The sequence below is a fragment of the Erythrolamprus reginae genome, chromosome 1 (assembly GCF_031021105.1).
Source record: "Erythrolamprus reginae isolate rEryReg1 chromosome 1, rEryReg1.hap1, whole genome shotgun sequence".
Classification (NCBI taxonomy): domain Eukaryota; kingdom Metazoa; phylum Chordata; class Lepidosauria; order Squamata; family Dipsadidae; genus Erythrolamprus; species Erythrolamprus reginae.
The window spans coordinates 11,981,064-11,998,676 of record NC_091950.1 but is presented as its reverse complement, the minus strand read 5'-3'; the positions used below and the strand labels follow the sequence as shown (position 1 = coordinate 11,998,676).

The following is a 17,613-nucleotide window of genomic DNA, read 5'->3' as shown; positions in this document are numbered from 1 at the left end:
GTCCCACAAGCAAAGTCAATATGGAAGCCGGATTCACTTAACCGTGTTCTTAATTTAACAACTTCAGCAATCCACTTAGCAACGGTAGAAAGAAAGGTCATTAAAATGTGGGGAAGGTCACTTCACAAAGACCTCACTTAGCAACAGAAATGGGCTCAATTGTGGTCATAATTTGAGGACAACCTATATCTGCCTGATTTTTCCACTCAATCTCTCCTGATTTTGTCAAGCAACAATATTTTGTCTTTCCCTGAAAACAAATCCTGTAAAATAAGGCAATTAAAAATCACTTTAATAGTTGCCCATGTGCGTGTCAAATCTTTTCTTTCGTTATTGAAAGAAACAAAAACTTAGCAACTGACAGTGACCAAAATTTGGAGGGTTGAAGGTTGCCTCTGATGGTCCTTGAGGTGAATTTTAAAGAGAAGTCTCATTTATTCCATCAGTTCTACAGGGAGTCCTCGACTTACGACCACAATAGGGACCTGAACATTTGTTGTTAAGTAGTGCAGTCATTAAGTCAGGCATCGCACAGTTGCTCTCGATTTTGTGAACTTTCATTTTTTTTTGCCATGGTCATTAAGCGAATAAACCATGATGTTTAAACAAGGCATCCTTGCAATTACAACTGCCTTGGCAAGTGCCCAGTTTGTGATTATGTGACCGCAAGGTATTGTGATCGTCATAAGTGTGAGGACTGGTCATTAGTCACTTTTTCCAGCATTTCCATAACTTTAGAACAGTCGCTGAATGAATGGTCATTAAATGAGGACGACTTATAATGATCTGGTGCAGACTGATGCCAAGGAGAGTTTATTTATGCTCCCCTGCAGCACTTTAAAATAGAAGGCTTTCCCAGTTCTACCTGGAGGTATCAAGTGTTGATGTTTACATGCCAAGCAAGGCTTTAGCTCCATCTCTTTCATATAAAGATCCTAGTCCTCATGATTTCCATGAAAAGCCTCATTGCCTTAATCAAGCAGTTGACCCAAAGGGAGCCATTTCTCCAGGTTCCATAGGGCAGCTGGAGCAGAACGAATTACAGGCCAGCATTGAAAATGCTTACAGTACTACAGTGGTACCTCTACCTACGAACGCCTCTGCTTACGAATTTTTCTAGATAAGAACCAGAAAAGGCAGGGAGAAGCCTCCGTGGGGCCTCTCTAGGAATCTCCTGGGAGGAAACAGGGCCTCCACCCTCCCTGTGGTTTCCCCAATTGCACGTATTATTTGCTTTTACATTGATTCCTATGGGGAAAATTGCTTCTTCTTACAAACTTTTCCACTTAAGAACCTGGTCACTGAACGAATTAAGTTTGTAAGTAGAGGCACCACTGTAATTGACTTAAAACAAATCTGAGTTCAAAGTTACAACAGCACTGGGGAAAACAGAAGTGACTTAGGACCAGTTTTCATCCCTGTGGTCACCAGATCAGCGGTTCAAATCTCATCACCGGCTCAAGGATGACTTTAAAAAAAGGGCTATTGCTAACATGCTGTAAGCCACCCTCAGTCTAAGGAGATGGGTGCCATAAAAATCGAATAAATAAAATAAAAATAAAATAAATAATTCTATTTTCCTTTCAGCTTTCATAACTCACCACTCCAACAATTAAGCTAAAAGCAAATAAGAATAAACATTTTATATTTAGAATAATATAAATCTTAAACTACTTTAACTTTGTGTTAAAGTAGATAACTAGACAACATAGTTATCTAATGCTGCCATCATTTCTCTTTTTGCCATCCGGGTTTCTACATCCAATTTCTAAGTCTTTTACATTATTTTCAAAGTTATTATTTATTTTAACTATTTTTATTTTCAATCCATTCATAGAATTTCCCCCAAATTTTATAAAATTCCAAATCTTCTTTATCTTTATCTTTAATTTTCAATGTGAGTCTATTCATTTCAACACAGTCCATGACCTTCCTTAACACCTCTCTTATTCTATTCAACTTCCAGTTTTGTGCATATATAATTCTAGCAACCAGTTACAATATGAACAATTAGATATATTTCTTTTTATTAATTTTTTGCTGGTAAAATACCTAACAAAAAATAACACAATAAACTTTTTCAATATCTTCTCAATTCATTTTCTGGAGACCTCACCTACAAAAAGATATTGACAAAATTGAACGGGTCCAAAGATGGGCTACAAGAATGGTGGAAGGTCTTAAGCATAAAACGTATCAGGAAAGACTTCATGAACTCAATCTGTAGAGTCTGGAGGACAGAAGGGAAAGGGGGGACATGATCGAAACATTTAAATATATTAAAGGGTTAAATAAGGTTCAGGAGGGAAGTGTTTTAATAGGAAAGTGAACACAAGAACAAGGGGACACAATCTGAAGAATCAAAAGATCAAAAGCAACATGAGAAAATATTATTTTACTGAAAGAGTAGTAGATCCTTGGAACAAACCTCCAGCAGACGTGGTTGGTAAATCCACAGTAACTGAATTTAAACATGCCTGGGATAAACATATACCCATTGTAAGGTAAAATACAGGAAATAGTATAAGGGCAGACTAGATGGACCATGAGGTCTTTTTCTGCCGTCAGTCTTCTATGTTTCTATGTTTCTATATTTGAATTTCTGTCCCAATATTTTTTGGCTTCCGTGCAAGTCCAGCACATATGATAAAAGGAGCCAGGTGTATGATTACATTTGTTTGTTTGTTTGTTTGTTTGTTTGTTTGTTTGTTTGTTTGACTTCTATGCTGCCCCTCTCTGAGGACTCGGTGTGGCTCACAAAAGCACTACAACATTGTAATCCAATTAATTTTAAAATAATTAATTTAAAACCCCGCTAATATTAAAATGGGATTCCTGCAGCAGGAGGTGGTCCCACAAATAATCTGGTCTGATGCCATTTCCAACATTTCATCGATTTATTCTTAAACATTTTTGCTAACCTCTCTGGTGACATATGCTGTTGCAACTTTGAAGGGTCACTAAATGAATGGCTGCAAATCGAGGACTATCTATAATTCTGACATTGCATTCTCTCCAGCCCAGTTCAGCTGCCCAAACCTATGGCTCCATTAACCAGAGTGATGCATTCTAATAACTAACCTCACCGATCTCTCTTCCCCCCACCACCAATTTTGCCCCAGCTGCTTCAGAGGGGCTTTGAGCACTGACCTTTCTCTCCCCAGGCAGCCCCTCCCCTGTGCTTTCCCCATCACCTCACTTTTCTTTCTCTTTCCCCTTTTCATCCTCACCTGCCTACCCTCTTTTGTTCAGTGGGAGACCGATGATACTGCAGAATACGTAAGTAAGATGCTTCCGTTGTGATATGACCTCTTCTCGGCTCCCTTCCCTGTTGTTAGTGGTGGCATGGTGTTGAGTATCTCCCTTTCTCCACCCGACCCCACCTCCCTTCCTCTCCCCCAACCTACCCTGTTAAGTTTTGTGCGGCTCTCGGTGTGCTTCAGTCTCTCTGAATGTTGGGTTGGTTTCTTTGCATGGAATCTGGGTGAGGGAGGCAAAGGACTTAACCCACGTTAACCCAGTCAATGCAGAGAAAAGTCCTACAGTTAGGTAAGAAAAACACAAAGCATACGTAAAAACTGGGTGAAGACCTTCAAACTTCTGGAGACCTCACCTACAAAAAAATATTGATAAAATTGAACAGGTCCAAAGACAAGCTACAAAAATGGTGGAAGGTCTTAAGAATAAAACTTACCAGGAAAGACTTAATGAACTCAATCTGTATAGTTTGGAGGACAGAAAGGAAACGGGGGACATGATCAAAACTTTTAAATATGTTAAAGGGTTAAATAAGGTTCAGGAGGGAAATGTTTTTAATAGGAAAGTGAACACAAGAACACAATCTGAAGTTAGTTGGGGGAAAGATCAAAAGCAACATGAGAAAATATTATTTTACTGAAAGAGTAGTAGATCCTTGGAACAAACTTCCAGCAGACGTGGTAGATAAATCCACAGTAACTGAATTTAAACATGCCTGGGATAAACATATATCCATCCTAAGATAAAATACAGGAAATAGTATAAGGGCAGACTAGATGGACCAGGAGGTCTTTTTCTGCTGTCAATCTTCTATGTTTCTATGTTTAAACCAGTGTTTCCCAACCTTGGCAACTTAAAGAGATCTGGACTTTAACTCCCAGAATTCCCCAGCCAGCATTCGCTGGCTAGGGAATTCTGGGAGTTGAAGTCCAGATCTCTGCAAGTTGCCAATGTTGGGAAACACTGGTTTAAACCACACTCAGTAGCAGTGATTACGAGAGGGATCTTGGAGTCTTAGAAGACAACCAGCTAAACTTGAGCCAGCAGTGTGCAGCTGGACCAAAAAAGCCAATACAATCCTAAAATGCATTCATAGAGGAATGCAGTCCATGTCTAGGGACGTACTAGTATCACTCTACAAAGCGTCAGTTAGACCACACCTGCATCCAGTTTTGGTCACCACACTACAAAAAAGACATCGAGACTCCAGAGAAAGTGCAGAGGAGAGCAACCAAGACGATTAGGGGGCTGGAAACTAAAACATACGGTCTAACCAAGAGGACCATGGTAGATATGAGTGCAGTGTTCCAATATTTGAGGGGTTGCCACTAAAAGGAGGGGGGGTCAGGCTATATTCCAAGGCACCAGAAAGTCAGACAAGGAATAACGGATGGAAACTGACCAAGGAAGATTCAACCTGGAAATAAGGATAACATTTTTGTCAGTGAGAGCGATCAACCCGTGGAACAGCTTGCCTTCAAAGGTTGTGAGAGCTCCAACAATTGAGACTTTCCAAAGGAAATTGGACTGCCATTTGTCAGAAGTGGTGTAGGGACTCCTGCTTGAGCGGGAGGGGTTGGACTGGATCATAGTTCCCTCTAAGCTGAGCAGTGAGCAATCGCTCACTTAAAAATCATCATCAACTCAGAGTTTTCCAAACCTGCCCAGAAGCCGAGAGGGAAAGAGTGAGAGGGAAGGAGAGAGAGGGCAAGAGAGGAAGAGAGAGAAACAGATAGAAAAAAGAGAGGAAGGAAAAGAGAAAGAAAAAGAATGGGAGTAAGGAAGAGAGAAAGAAAATCAAAATCTAGTTTGAAACTAGCTCAACTATTTAAGTGGCATTTTGCTATTGATAGAGTTGCCCTATTATGAGCTCACTGTTATAGACACACAGTACAGTATTTTATTTTGAAATTCTCTGAGGCAAAACAGGGTGGGTTTTTTGTTTGTTTGTTTGTTTGTTTATTTAATATTTCTGTGCCGCCGCTCAGACACTATACTTTTCTGCCCACCCCAAAAAAAAATTAGAGGTTACACTGGACTGGATGACCTACAAGCTTTAGAAATGAGGGTTGAATCAGAATGAATATGCAGAGACGCAGACACCGTTAAAATAGCTTAATATTACGGAACCCTCCCTATTCAAAGCTTTCAGTTTAAAATACAGGATTGATTTCATTGCAAATTGTGTGTTTGGTAATGGAGAATGTGTGGTTTCTTCTCTCCCCCTCCATCCCCGTTTCCTTGTGATGTGATGTGATGTGATGTGTCAAGGATTGCTTTGTGCTGTGTCTTGCATGCTGACCCTGGTTAATTTCCCAAGGGAGGGGAGGAAGGAAGGAGAAAGAAAGAAAGAAAGAAAGAAAGAAAGAAAGAAAGAAAGAAAAAGAAAACAAGGAAGGAAGGAAGGCTTTTTTGTTTTAATTCTTTGCTTTAATTCCTCAGGAAATGGTCATATCTGGACTTCAGCCAGAGACCACCTACTCGGTCACAGTGGCTGCCTACACCATGAAAGGGGACGGGGCCCGGAGCAAGCCGAAACAGGTTGTGACCAAGGGAGCAGGTAAGCGTCCCAGAAGGGTGGGTCTTGTTAAGCAAACCCTACAGGACCCTTATCTAAAGACTAGTCCTCGACTTAAGACCAGTCACTGAGCGACCATTCAAAGTTTCAACAGACCTACCTTCAAGCTACCTATGACCCAGTTGGGGCCCTCCACAGTCCCATGGCTGAATTTTGGGTGCTCAAACAGTACGATGCCATTTGCAGTCTCCTGCGCACTCACGACTACATCTGCAAGACCGCCTTCTGCCGCACGAATCCCAGCGGCCGGTTAGGTCCCACAGAGTTGGTCTTCTCCAGGTCCCGTCGACTAAACAATGTTGTCTGGCGGAACCCAGGGGAAGAGCCTTCTCTGTGGTGGCTCCGACCCACTGGAATCAGCTCCCTCCAGAGATTAGAACTGCCCCCACCCTCCTTGCCTTTCGTAAACTCCTTAACACCCACCTCTGTCGTCAAGCGTAGGGGAACTGAGACATCTCCCCCTGCCTATGTAGTTTTTGTGCATGATATGACTGTATGTATGGTTTTTTTTATATTGGGGTTCCTTGCATTTTAGACTTTTTAAATGTACTATTGTTATTTTAGATTCTAATTATTAGATTTGTCATTATGTATTGTTTTTATCACTGTTGTGAGCCGCCCCGAATCTACGGAGAGGGGCAGCATACAAATCTAATTATTAATAATAATAATAATAATAATTATTATTATTATTATTATTATTATTATTATTATTATTATTATTATTTTACAATAGTTTCATCAAAACACCTCACTTATATTCAGGCGCTCACACTTAAAGAATTGCCACATTCACCTTAAAAAAAAAAATGCCGTAAACTCAGGTTGGTTACGTGACTGACTTGTATTAGTTTTATTCTTGTAAACTGCCCTGAGTCCTTGAGGAGAAAAGCAGCCCATAAATCTAAAAAAATCTAATAAAATAAATAAATATAAATAAATATTGCCATTATGACTTACAACTGTACATTTCCCCCAGGCTTATACAAGTATGGTATGCTTGTGTTGTATGGTTTTATATAATGGGCTTTTAGATATATTTTTTTCTTTTAAATATTAGATTTGTTTATTGTATATTGTTTATTATTGTTGTGAGCCGGCCTGAGTCTGCAGAGAGGGGCGGCATACTAATCTAATAAATTATTATTAAATTATTATTATTAATGGGTGGGCTCCATTGTGATGGTAGGTCGAGGACTACCTCCATAGTGAGGTGTCAAAATCTTTGAAATTTGACCGTTGGTGAGAGAAACCAAATGCAGTCTTCAGATGTTTCTTCTGGTCTTCAGAAATAGCACTGATACCCCCCCCTCCCAAAAAAAGAATTTTTTCTTCTCCCTTAGTTTTTTCCTCATTTTCCACTTTAGTTTTTTTAAAAAAATGGAGGAATGCACAACTGATGTAACTAAATTGTGAAGTGTTTTGGGTGATTCTCCGTGCATGTGTGTGTGTGTGTGTGTGTGTCTTTAAATATATTATAAAGGTCCTCAATTTAGAAGCCCAACTGAGCCCAACATTTCCATTGCTAAGCGACACGTTTAAGTGAGTTTTACCCCATTCTGCGACTTTTCTTGCCACAGTTGTTAAGAGAATCACTTCAATTCTTAAGTTAGTAACATGGTTGTTAAGTGAATCTGGCTTCCTCCTTGACTTTGCTTGTCAGAAGGTTGCAAAGGGGGATCATGTGACCCCGGGCACTGCAACTATCATAAATACGAGCCAGTTGCCAAGTGTCTGAATTTTGATCACGTGACCATGACGAATGCTACAATGGTCGTGTGCGTGAAAAATGGTCTTAAGTCACTTTTTAAAGTGCCATTGTACCTTTGAATGGTCACTAAATGAACTGTTGTAAGTTGAGAGCTAACTTACATGCACAGCTTCCATATTAATATTCCTATATCAGGTATATTAAATTTTCTCTACATGTTGACATGGTCTATTAGCTTTTATTTGTCATTTTATTTTTATGGTTTGTTTCCACAAACTGTCCTTTCACACACTGTATCTAGAAATCGTATGAAATGGAGAATTGAATTATTTTTACAAAAGTATATTACGTTTAATAACTATCCATCCAAGCTCGCTATGTTATTGTGTTTGGCATACATCTGGATTGATGCAGAGGTAGCCGTTTGCCTGTAATTAATTTAAGACAGTGAGCAAGTGTAGTTTAGTATAGAATTTATAGTCTGCCTTAAGTAATGAAATAGAAGCTTGCCAGGATAGATTGATCACATGAAGACTGAAATATATTTCTATAGAATTCTCCAGACAGCTAAGTCAAGGTCTAGCTGTAACCACCCACGTAAGATCATCTGCGCAAAATCAGTGATGCCCTCTAGTTTGGGTCCTGAAACATTTGCAAAAAGCAAACAGCTCAGAGAGTACCAAGGACCCCACAACCCCCCTCCTCCTACTCCTTCCCTACTCCCTTCCAGCACTGTTGATATTACCTAGTTTGGGTCATGAAACATTTGCAAGAAAACAACTAAGCTCATAGAGCACCAGGGGCTCCTCCGGTTAACCCTGAGCTACGAATACAATGATACCTCGTCTTACGAACTTAATTGGTTCTGGGACGAGGTTTGTAAGGTGAAACGTTTGTAAGACGAAACAATGTTTCCCATAGGAATCAATGGAAAAGCGATTAATGTGTGCAAGCCCAAAACTCACCCCTTTTGCCAGCCGAAGCGCCCGTTTTTGCGCTGCTGGGATTCCCTCCATGGGAAACCCCACCTCCAGACTTCCCTGTTTTTGTGATGCTGCAGGGGAATCCCAGCAGCGCAAAAATGGGTGCTTCACTGGCAACGGAAGTCCGGAGGTGGTGTTTCCCATCGAGGGTAGCCTCAGTGAAATTGCAGCATCACAAAAACGTGGAAGTCCTTGAAACCCCACCTCCGGACTTCCGAGTTTTTGTGATGCTGCGATTTCACTGAGGCTTCCCTCGCTGGGAAACCCCACCTCTGGACTTCCATTGCCAGTGAAGCACCCATTTTTGCGCTGCTGGGATCCCCCTGCAGCATTGCAAAAACACAGAAGTCCAGAGGTGATGTTTCCCATGGAGGGGAGCCTCAGGGGAATCCCAGCAGCACAAAAACGGGTGCCTCGCTTGCAACAGAAGTCCGGAGGCAGGGCATCCCAGTGGTGACTGCTTGGGTTTGTAAGGTGAAAATAGTTTGGAAGAAGAGGCAAAAAAAATCTTAAACTCCGGGTTTGTATCTCGAAAAGTTTGTATGACGAGGGGTTTGTAAGACGAGGTATCACTGTATTCTCTTTCATTGATTCCATTCTTCGCTTGGACATAAATGGGGATTGAGCTTTGATCATCTGCTTCCATTCCCTATTTTGGCATCAGTCCCCATAAATCCCCTTATTTCCATTTTCACCACCTCCAAATCAGAGGGGATATTCCAGCTGAAATATTCAGCAAACCCCCTTGGTGTGCCTAATATATATAACAATGTTACTTTTCATAACATTAACTTAATCAATATTAAGCCATTTGTGGAAGTAGTCTTTTTTTTTTCTTTATAATTTTCTTTCATGAGGCATCAATAGAAGCAACGCAGAGCGACAGCCTTTTCAGAGATCAGCAATTAGCTAAATGCTCGACGCCTTTCTTCTTCAAAATGATAATTTTAAATTATATTTCCCAACATTTCAGGTAGTGTTTCCCCCACCCTCCTGAAATCGTTGTAGTGGGTCACTGATCACTGGGTTTCTTTTGCACTGCTAAATGTTTGAATAAGATAATTCATGTATTGGCTGTTTTCCCCATCGGCACTTAGTATAATTTATTAGATAAAAGCAATACAGGTAGTTTTTGATTTAAGACTAAGTAGAGCTGGAAGATGAAATTCCCTGGAAGGATGCTTTCTCGTGAACCCCACCCTCTTTTCACAGATACTGAAGTTTCCTCTCTCAAACTGGGGATGCTTGCCACAGTAGTTTTCTATCCTGACAACTTTTAAAAATGTGAACTTCAATTCTCCAAATCCCCAGCTACCGTGGCGCCTGGGGAATTCTGGGAGTTGAAGTTCAAGAATTTTAGTTCCATCTTAGGCATCAAAGCAAACTGGGTGACTTTGGACCAGTCCTCCTCTCTCTCAGCCCAGCCCACCTCACAGGGTTGTTGTTGTTGGAAAAACAGGAGGAGGAATTATGTCTGGGTAGTCCTCAACTTATGACCACGGTGGAGTCCCAGATTTATGTTGCTAAGTGAAACAGATGTTAAGTTAATTTTGCCTCAGTTGTTAAGTGCATCACTGCAGTTGTTGAGTTAGTGACACGATTGTTAAGTGAACCTGGCTTCCCCCATTGACTTGGTTAACAGGAGGTTGCCAAAGAGGATCACATGACCCCCAAGAGACTACGGCAGTCATAAATATGAGTCAGTTGCCAAGCATCTGAAGTTCAATTTTGTGACTATGAAGATGTTGCAACAGCCAGTTAGATCCCACAGAGTCAGCCTTCTCCAGGTCCCGTCGGCAAGACAATGTCATCTGGCGGGACCTAGGGGAAGAGCCTTCTCTGTGGTGGCCCTGGCCCTTTGGAATGAACTCCCTTTGGAGATACATACCGCCAGTCTCTCGTGGCTTTTCGTAAAGTTTTGAAGACTCATCTTTGCCAGCAGGCATGGGGGCCGTGAGTATCGAGATCAATTCCGGCCAGTGCCATGAGTGATTGATTAGGTGAATGTGGATGCTTGTGTTGGGCTGAATTTAATTTTTTTTAGTTTTTTCATAGTAATTTTTAATATTAGATTTCTATAATATGTATTGTACTGTATTTGTTATGTTGTACGCTGCTCTGAGAAGGGCGGCATAGAAATCTAAATAAGAATAAGAATAATAATGGGCATTAACCGCAAAAAATGGTCATTTGTCCCTTTTTTCGGTTCCGTTTTAACTTCGAACAGTCACTAAATGAACTGCTCTAAGTTGAAGACTATCGGTATGTCCGTCACCCTGTGTCACTTATAAACAGTAATAAAAGTGGGCTAGAAATCTAATAAATAAATAACTACACAATAAAATTGCCAAACTTGGGCATGATTAGTGTGGATGGATCACCTGTCCAAACAGGTGATAAGCACCTGTACTCCTGCCTCCTTCTCCTTGTCCTATTCTAAGCTACCAATCAAATCGCAACAGCCAAACCGCAGCAGCCAATCAGAGCACTGATTGACCAGAGACAAGAAGAGGGGGAAGACAAGATGGCTGCCTGAGGGCTCTGCCCTTGCAGCCATTTTGAAGAGAAAGCTAAAGAGAGCCAAACACAAGGAGTCAAAAGAAAAAACTGGGGTGAAAAGCATTTTATCCCTTCCCTCAGAGTGGCATGAGGGGAAAATACTCCTAGCTTTTTCACTCAGAGGCAGTAAGGGGGGGGAGGCGAAACGAGACGGATAAACAACCCCAATCAGATTGTGTCCCCTTGTTCTTGTATTCACTTTCCTGTTAAAAACACTTCCCTCCTGAACCTTATTTAATCCTTTAACATATTTAAATGTTTGGATCATATCCCCCCTTTTCCTTCTGTCCTCCAGACTATACAAATTGAGTTCAAAACGGTAAAACTCTAGAATATAAAAGAAAATCCATTCTATTTGACCAGAGCTAGATGATACAGCTCAACGGCCCCAAGCCTGCCTGGAAAACCAGGTCTTCATGGCTTTCCTAAAAGTTAGGAGGGTTGGGACAGTGCAGACCTCCAGGGGCAATTATAGTTATAGCAGTTATGACTGTTGTAGCATCCCCATGGTCAGGTGATCAAAATTTGGTCCTTTGGCAATTGGCTCATATGACAGTTGCCATGTCCCAGGATCATGTGATCACCTTTTGCATCTTTTGACAAGCAAAATCAATGGGGGAAACTGGGGTTTTTTAATGACCCTATGATTCACTTAACAACATTGCCAAAGAAAGCTTGTAAAATAGGACTGATCTCACTCACACAACTGTCTTGCTCAGCAACAGAAATTGGGCTCAATGGTGGTCAGAAATTGAGAACTATATGTAAAAGTCTGATTGAGTTTTCTAAGAAAAATGTTATCGCTTCAGAGAGAATGATTATAGAGATAGAGAAAGATTAATACTACAGATAGAGAGTAATCAGCCATAAAGCAACATGTTAGCGATACAACATAGAAAGAGACGAGATTATAGTGAAATTAGGCTTTAAATAGTGTACATAAAGAGCTTAAAGGAAATAGTTAAAATTGATTGATTTTTGCACCGTAAAGTTGGTGTCAACTCTTGGATGGGCCACGTAGATCAATTTATTTCTACCTCCACAGTAACAGAGTTGGAAGGGACCTTGGAGGTCTTCTAGTCCAATCCTTTGTTCATCCAGGAACCCCTCCCATTCTAGACAAAAACTAATCTCTTCTTAAAAGCCTCCAGTGATGAAGCACCCACAATTTATGAATGCAAGCCGTTCCACTGGTTAATTGTTCTCACTGTTAAAAATTTCTCCTTAATTCTAGGTTGCTTCTCTCCTTGATTAGATTCCAAATATTGCTTCTTGTCCTGCCTTCAGGTGCTTTAGAATATAATTCTTTATTGGCGAGTGTGATTGGACACACAAGGAATTTGTCTTTGGTGCATATGCTCTAAGTGTACATAAAAGAAAAAATACATTTGTCAAGAATCATGAGGTATAACATAATGATTGTTATAGGGTAGAAATAAACAATCAGGAAATAGTCAATATTCTTTGGAGAAAATGTCAATCCTCCTCATTTCTGTGACAGTCTTTCAAAGATTGGACATCTGCTGTCGTGTCACCTCTGTTGCTTCTTTTCATTGCAATAGACCTACCCAATTCCTGCAACCGTCCTTCATATGTTTTAGCCTCCGGCCTCCTAATAATCTTTATCGCTCTTCTCTGCACTCTTTTCAGAGTCGCAACATCTTTTTTTAATAATGTGGCAACCCAAACTGGATGAGCCCACCCACTTTGTTGCTGGTTGTCTTCTTCTCTTTCCATCCACATTTCCCAACAGCAGAACTAGATTTTTAAGTTGTTCGATTGGTTGTGTGCCATCAAATCAGTGTCAACTTTGAGCGACCATGTAGATATTTTCTCCAGGATGATCTGTCCCCAACCTGGCCCTTCAGGTCTTGCAAGAAAAAACCCATGACTAATATAAACTGAGTTTATTATTTGTTTGTTTGTTTGTTTGTTTGTTTGTTTGTTGATTGATTGATTGATTGATTGATTGATTGATTGGATTTGTATGCCGCCCCTCTCCCAGGACTCGGAGTTCATCTTCCTTGATAGAATAGAATAGAATAGAATTTTTATTGACCAAGTGTGATTGGACACACAAGGAATTTGTCTTGGTGCAGATGCTCTCAGCGTACATAAAATAAAATATACATTTGTCAATAATCATGTGGTACAACACTTAATGATTGTCATAGGGGTCAAATAAGCAATGAAGAAGCAATATTAATAAAAATAGAAACAGAAACATAGAAGACTGACGGCAGAAGAAGACCTCATGGTCCATCTAGTCTGCCCTTATACTATTTCCTGTATTTTATCTTAGGATGGATATATGTTTATCCCAGGCATGTTTAAATTCAGTTACTGTGGATTTACCAACCACGTCTGCTGGAAGTTTGTTCCAAGGATCTACTACTCTTTCAGTAAAATAATATTTTCTCATGTTGCCTTTGATCTTTCCCCCAACTAACTTCAGATTGTGTCCCCTTGTTCTTGTGTTCACTTTCCTATTAAAAACATTTCCCTCCTGAACCTTATTTAACCCTTTAACATAATCTTAATCTTAGGATATAAGCAACAAGTTACAGTCATACAGTCAACATGGGAGGAAATGGGTGAAAGGGATGATGAGAAAAACTACTAGAATAGAAGTGCAGATTTAGTAGAAAGTCTGACAGTGTTGAGGGAATTATTTGTTTAGTAGAGTCATGGCATTCGGGAAAAAAACTGTTCTTGTGTCTAGTTGTCTTGGTGTGCAGTGCTCTGTAGCGACGTTTTGAGGGTAGGAGTTGAAACAGTTCGTGTCCAGGATATGAGGGGTCAGTAAATATTTTCCCTGCCCTCTTTTTGACTCGTGCAGTATACAGGTCCTCAATGGAAGGCAGGTTGGCAGCAATTGTTTTTTCTGCAGTTCTGATTCTCATCTGAAGTCTGTGTCGGTCCTGTTGGGTTACAGCACCAAACCAGACAGTTATAGAGGTGCTGGTCCTTCTCTTCTCTTTCCTTATACTTTTCCCAGTATTACAGCCTTCTCCAGAGAGCACCATTGTTAATTTGGGCTGGAGTTAAAACAGAAAACATGTTTTATTATTAAGATTCATTTCTACACTAGTCTTCAACTTGATTTCTTCTAATTGTGCATTTCTTTAATTCATTTGTGTTGAATAAAAGACTTTCCCTAGTTACTGGGGGAAGAGATTTAAAAAATAAAACCAATCAATAGTCCAAATTTCCAGTGTTTTGTCTCTATTGAGTCTATGTCACAATCTAAGCGGGTTACTCAGCCTTGAAATCAGGAGACTATTAAGTACAAAGCAATTAATCTCATTTGTTTTAATTAAAAGTTCAAAAGTTAAACTGCAAAAAGGGGAAAAAAAGGAAAGGAAAGGAAAAAGTAAAGAAAGAAAGACAGACAGACAACAAAAAGTCAGAAGGAATCTTGGAAGCATGTTTTCCAATTCATGTATTTTATTTGAAGGCAGTGTGGTCTTACCAAGACAATATAAAGTGGTATTAACACTTCTTCTTCATTCTACCCTTCTGTTAATGCAGCCTAGAACTATGTTGTTGTATACTTATGCAGCCTACTCTATGTTGACTTTTTTGGCAGCTGCTACACATGGCTGGCTCATATTTAAGTGATTGTCCAGTAGGACCCTTGAATCCTCTCACAGTTACTACTGTTGAGCAAAGTACCACATATACTGTACCTGTGCATTTTGTTTTTCGTGCCTAAATGTAGAACCTTACTTTTTTCACCCTTGAATTTCATTTTGTTAGATAGCACCCAATGTTCAAGTCTGTCAAGATCCTTCTGTGTCTTGAGCCTATCTTCTGGAGTGTTGGCTATTCCTGCCAGTTTGGCATCATCTGCAAATTTGATGAGTTCCTCATCTATCCCCTCATCCAAATCATAGATGAAAATGTTGAAGAGTACTGGTCCTAAAACCAGTAGAGTAGGTCTACTGATGAAGAGTACTGGTCCTTTGTTGTACTCCATTGCATACTTCCCTCCATGTAGATGCAGTTCCATTGAGCACTATATGTTGAATGCAGTTGGTCAGCCAGTTACAAATCCATCTGGTGATGTTGTCTAAAAATCACATTTTTCTAATTTATCTAGTAATAGGTTATGCTCTACTTTATCAAATGCCTTACTGAAGTCCAAGTAAATTATATTGACAGCATTCCTCTAGTCACTTTGTCAAAGAGTGCAATAAGATTATTCTGGCATAATTTTTTTTTGACAATACTGCTTTTTTTGACCATACTGTTTTTTACCTTATTGACAAACCCATTTTCTTTTGTTGTCTAGTCCCAGGGAAACCGATCCTGTCTGTGTATCCCACCCATGAAAACTCTCTCCTGGTCAAATGGGAACCCCCTCTGGAAGCAGAAAGCCAAGTACTGGGTTACCGCCTCCAATTCGGCCGCAGAGATGTCGACCCGCTGGCCACTCTGGAATTTGCCACCCAGGAGGACAAATATACCGCCACCCATGTCCACAAAGGTGCCACGTATGTTTTCAAGCTGGCTGTGAAGAGCCGGGCTGGCTTTGGGGAGGAAGCGTTGCAAGAAATTACCATCCCAGAAGATGTGCCGAAGGGTTACCCTCAGATTCTCGAGGCGAGCAACATCACCTCCAGATCGGTCCAGGTCAAGTGGCTGCCCCCTGTTTTAGCCGAGAGGAATGGTGTCATCATCAAGTACACTGTAGCCTACCGAGAGACCATCTCTTCAGGAAACCCCCAGGAGAAAGATCTCCCTCCCTCTCCAGAAAACTCATACATCCTGAACGGTCTCAAGCCCAACACCGCTTACGATGTTAAAATCCGAGCACATACCAGTAAAGGTCCTGGGCCGTACAGCCCGACTGTTCAGTATCGGACGGTCCTTCTGGATCAAGGTAGGACTTGCCAGTTTCTGCCCCAAGGGTCTCTCTCTGAATCCTGGGAGGCAGAGAAGCCAAATCTAAACCAAAAAACAGCTGTAGTCCTAAACTCCTCGCCGGCTTGAAGAGGGCGTGTGAGTACCGTTAAAAACAAACAAGCAGGCTTTAAAACAATTAAATCATAACAAGGCAGGAGGCTTCCCTTTGCCTTTGGCAGGTAAGTCTTTTTTTCCTTTTTTCTGCTAAAGTCCAGTCCAGGCAGCCCCTTGATTGACAGCTGGGCGGAGCAGTTGCCATCACAGGTGGGCGGAGTTTTTTCTTCAGCTTTTGCCCCCCTCCCTCTCTTTGATCTCTTTTTCATTATTATTATTATTATTATTATTATTATTATTATTATTATTATTATTATTTTGCAACCTGGAGAAAGGAGAAAATACACAAACCAATTTTTAAAACAACAAAGTTGCATGATTGTACGTACAGCTTCTGTCCTCAGCAGCCAAACAGGAGAATTTGTAGTTGATTTCCATTGCACTGGGATGCTGTAAGGATCCTGGGATCTTAAGAGATTTTTATTTTTTTAATTTTGTGGTAATGTAACAGGGTGTGGATTAGAGTTTTCGTGAGGCACAAATGGCCAGAGGTAACTTTGGGGGACAGTAGTAGCACCTAGTGTGTAGAAAAAAAACGTATCTCTGTTCATGAAATTCCAAATTCTGCCATTTTCACTCCGAGCTACCCTGCTCCGCTCTTCGCTGACTGTTTTTCTTCCCCACAGTTTTTCCCAAAAACTTCAGAGTGAAAATGGTAACGAAGACATCAGTCCTTCTTGGCTGGGAGTTTCCTGAAAATTACAACTCCCCTATTTCATACAAGGTAAATGTTTAATATCAGTGTCCACTAGAAATCCTTGAAAAGGGGGATCCTGCATCTTTCATGCAGCAGAGGCAATTTGGTCAGATGTTCACTAGCCAAATAGAATAGAAGAATAGAATAGAATAGAATTTTATTGGCCAAGTGTGATTGGACACACAAGGAATTTGTCTTGGTGCATATGCTCTCAACGTACATAAAATAAAATATACATTTGTCAAGAATCATGTGGTACGACGCTTAATGATTGTCATAGGGGTCAAATAAGCAATGAAGAAGCAATATTAATAAAAATCTTAGGATATAAGCAACAAGTTACAGTCATACAGTCAACATGGGAGGAAATGGGTGATAGGAATGATGAGAAAAACTAGTAGAATAGAAGTGCAGATTTAGTAGACAGTCTGACAGTGTTGAGGGAATTATTTGTTTAGTAGAGTGATGGCGTTCGGAAAAAAACTGTTCTTGTGTCTAGTTGTCTTGGTGTGCAGTGCTCTGTAGCAACGTTTTGAGGGTAGGAGTTGAAACAATTTGTGTCCAGGATGTGAGGGGTCAGTAAATATTTTCCCCGCCCTCTTTTTGACTCGTGCAGTATACTGGTCCTCAATTGTCTCTCTTGTAAAAAAAATGATCCCCTTTTGTGCCATTTGTGCTGGGATGTCATGACATGCAACCTCCTTTTGTCATCGCTCTTGTTTTGAAAGGTTGTTTGATCAAATCTATTAATTTGGAACAAATTTTTTAGTAAACCATCGACTGAATAATTTTGACTGAAAATAAA

At 40.4% G+C, this 17,613-nt stretch overlaps 1 protein-coding gene across 1 annotated transcript in view; it reads left to right on the top strand.

The window, feature by feature from the left end:
• Positions 1-17,613, top strand: part of PTPRS (protein tyrosine phosphatase receptor type S) — a 301,225-nt gene that overhangs the window by 203,086 nt on the left and 80,526 nt on the right. Inside the window, exons 13-15 of the mRNA XM_070744606.1 lie at positions 5,701-5,818; positions 15,384-15,974; positions 16,738-16,835. Of these exons, the coding sequence (XP_070600707.1) occupies positions 5,701-5,818; positions 15,384-15,974; positions 16,738-16,835 (807 nt within the window). The remainder of the gene's footprint in view (positions 1-5,700; positions 5,819-15,383; positions 15,975-16,737; positions 16,836-17,613) is intronic.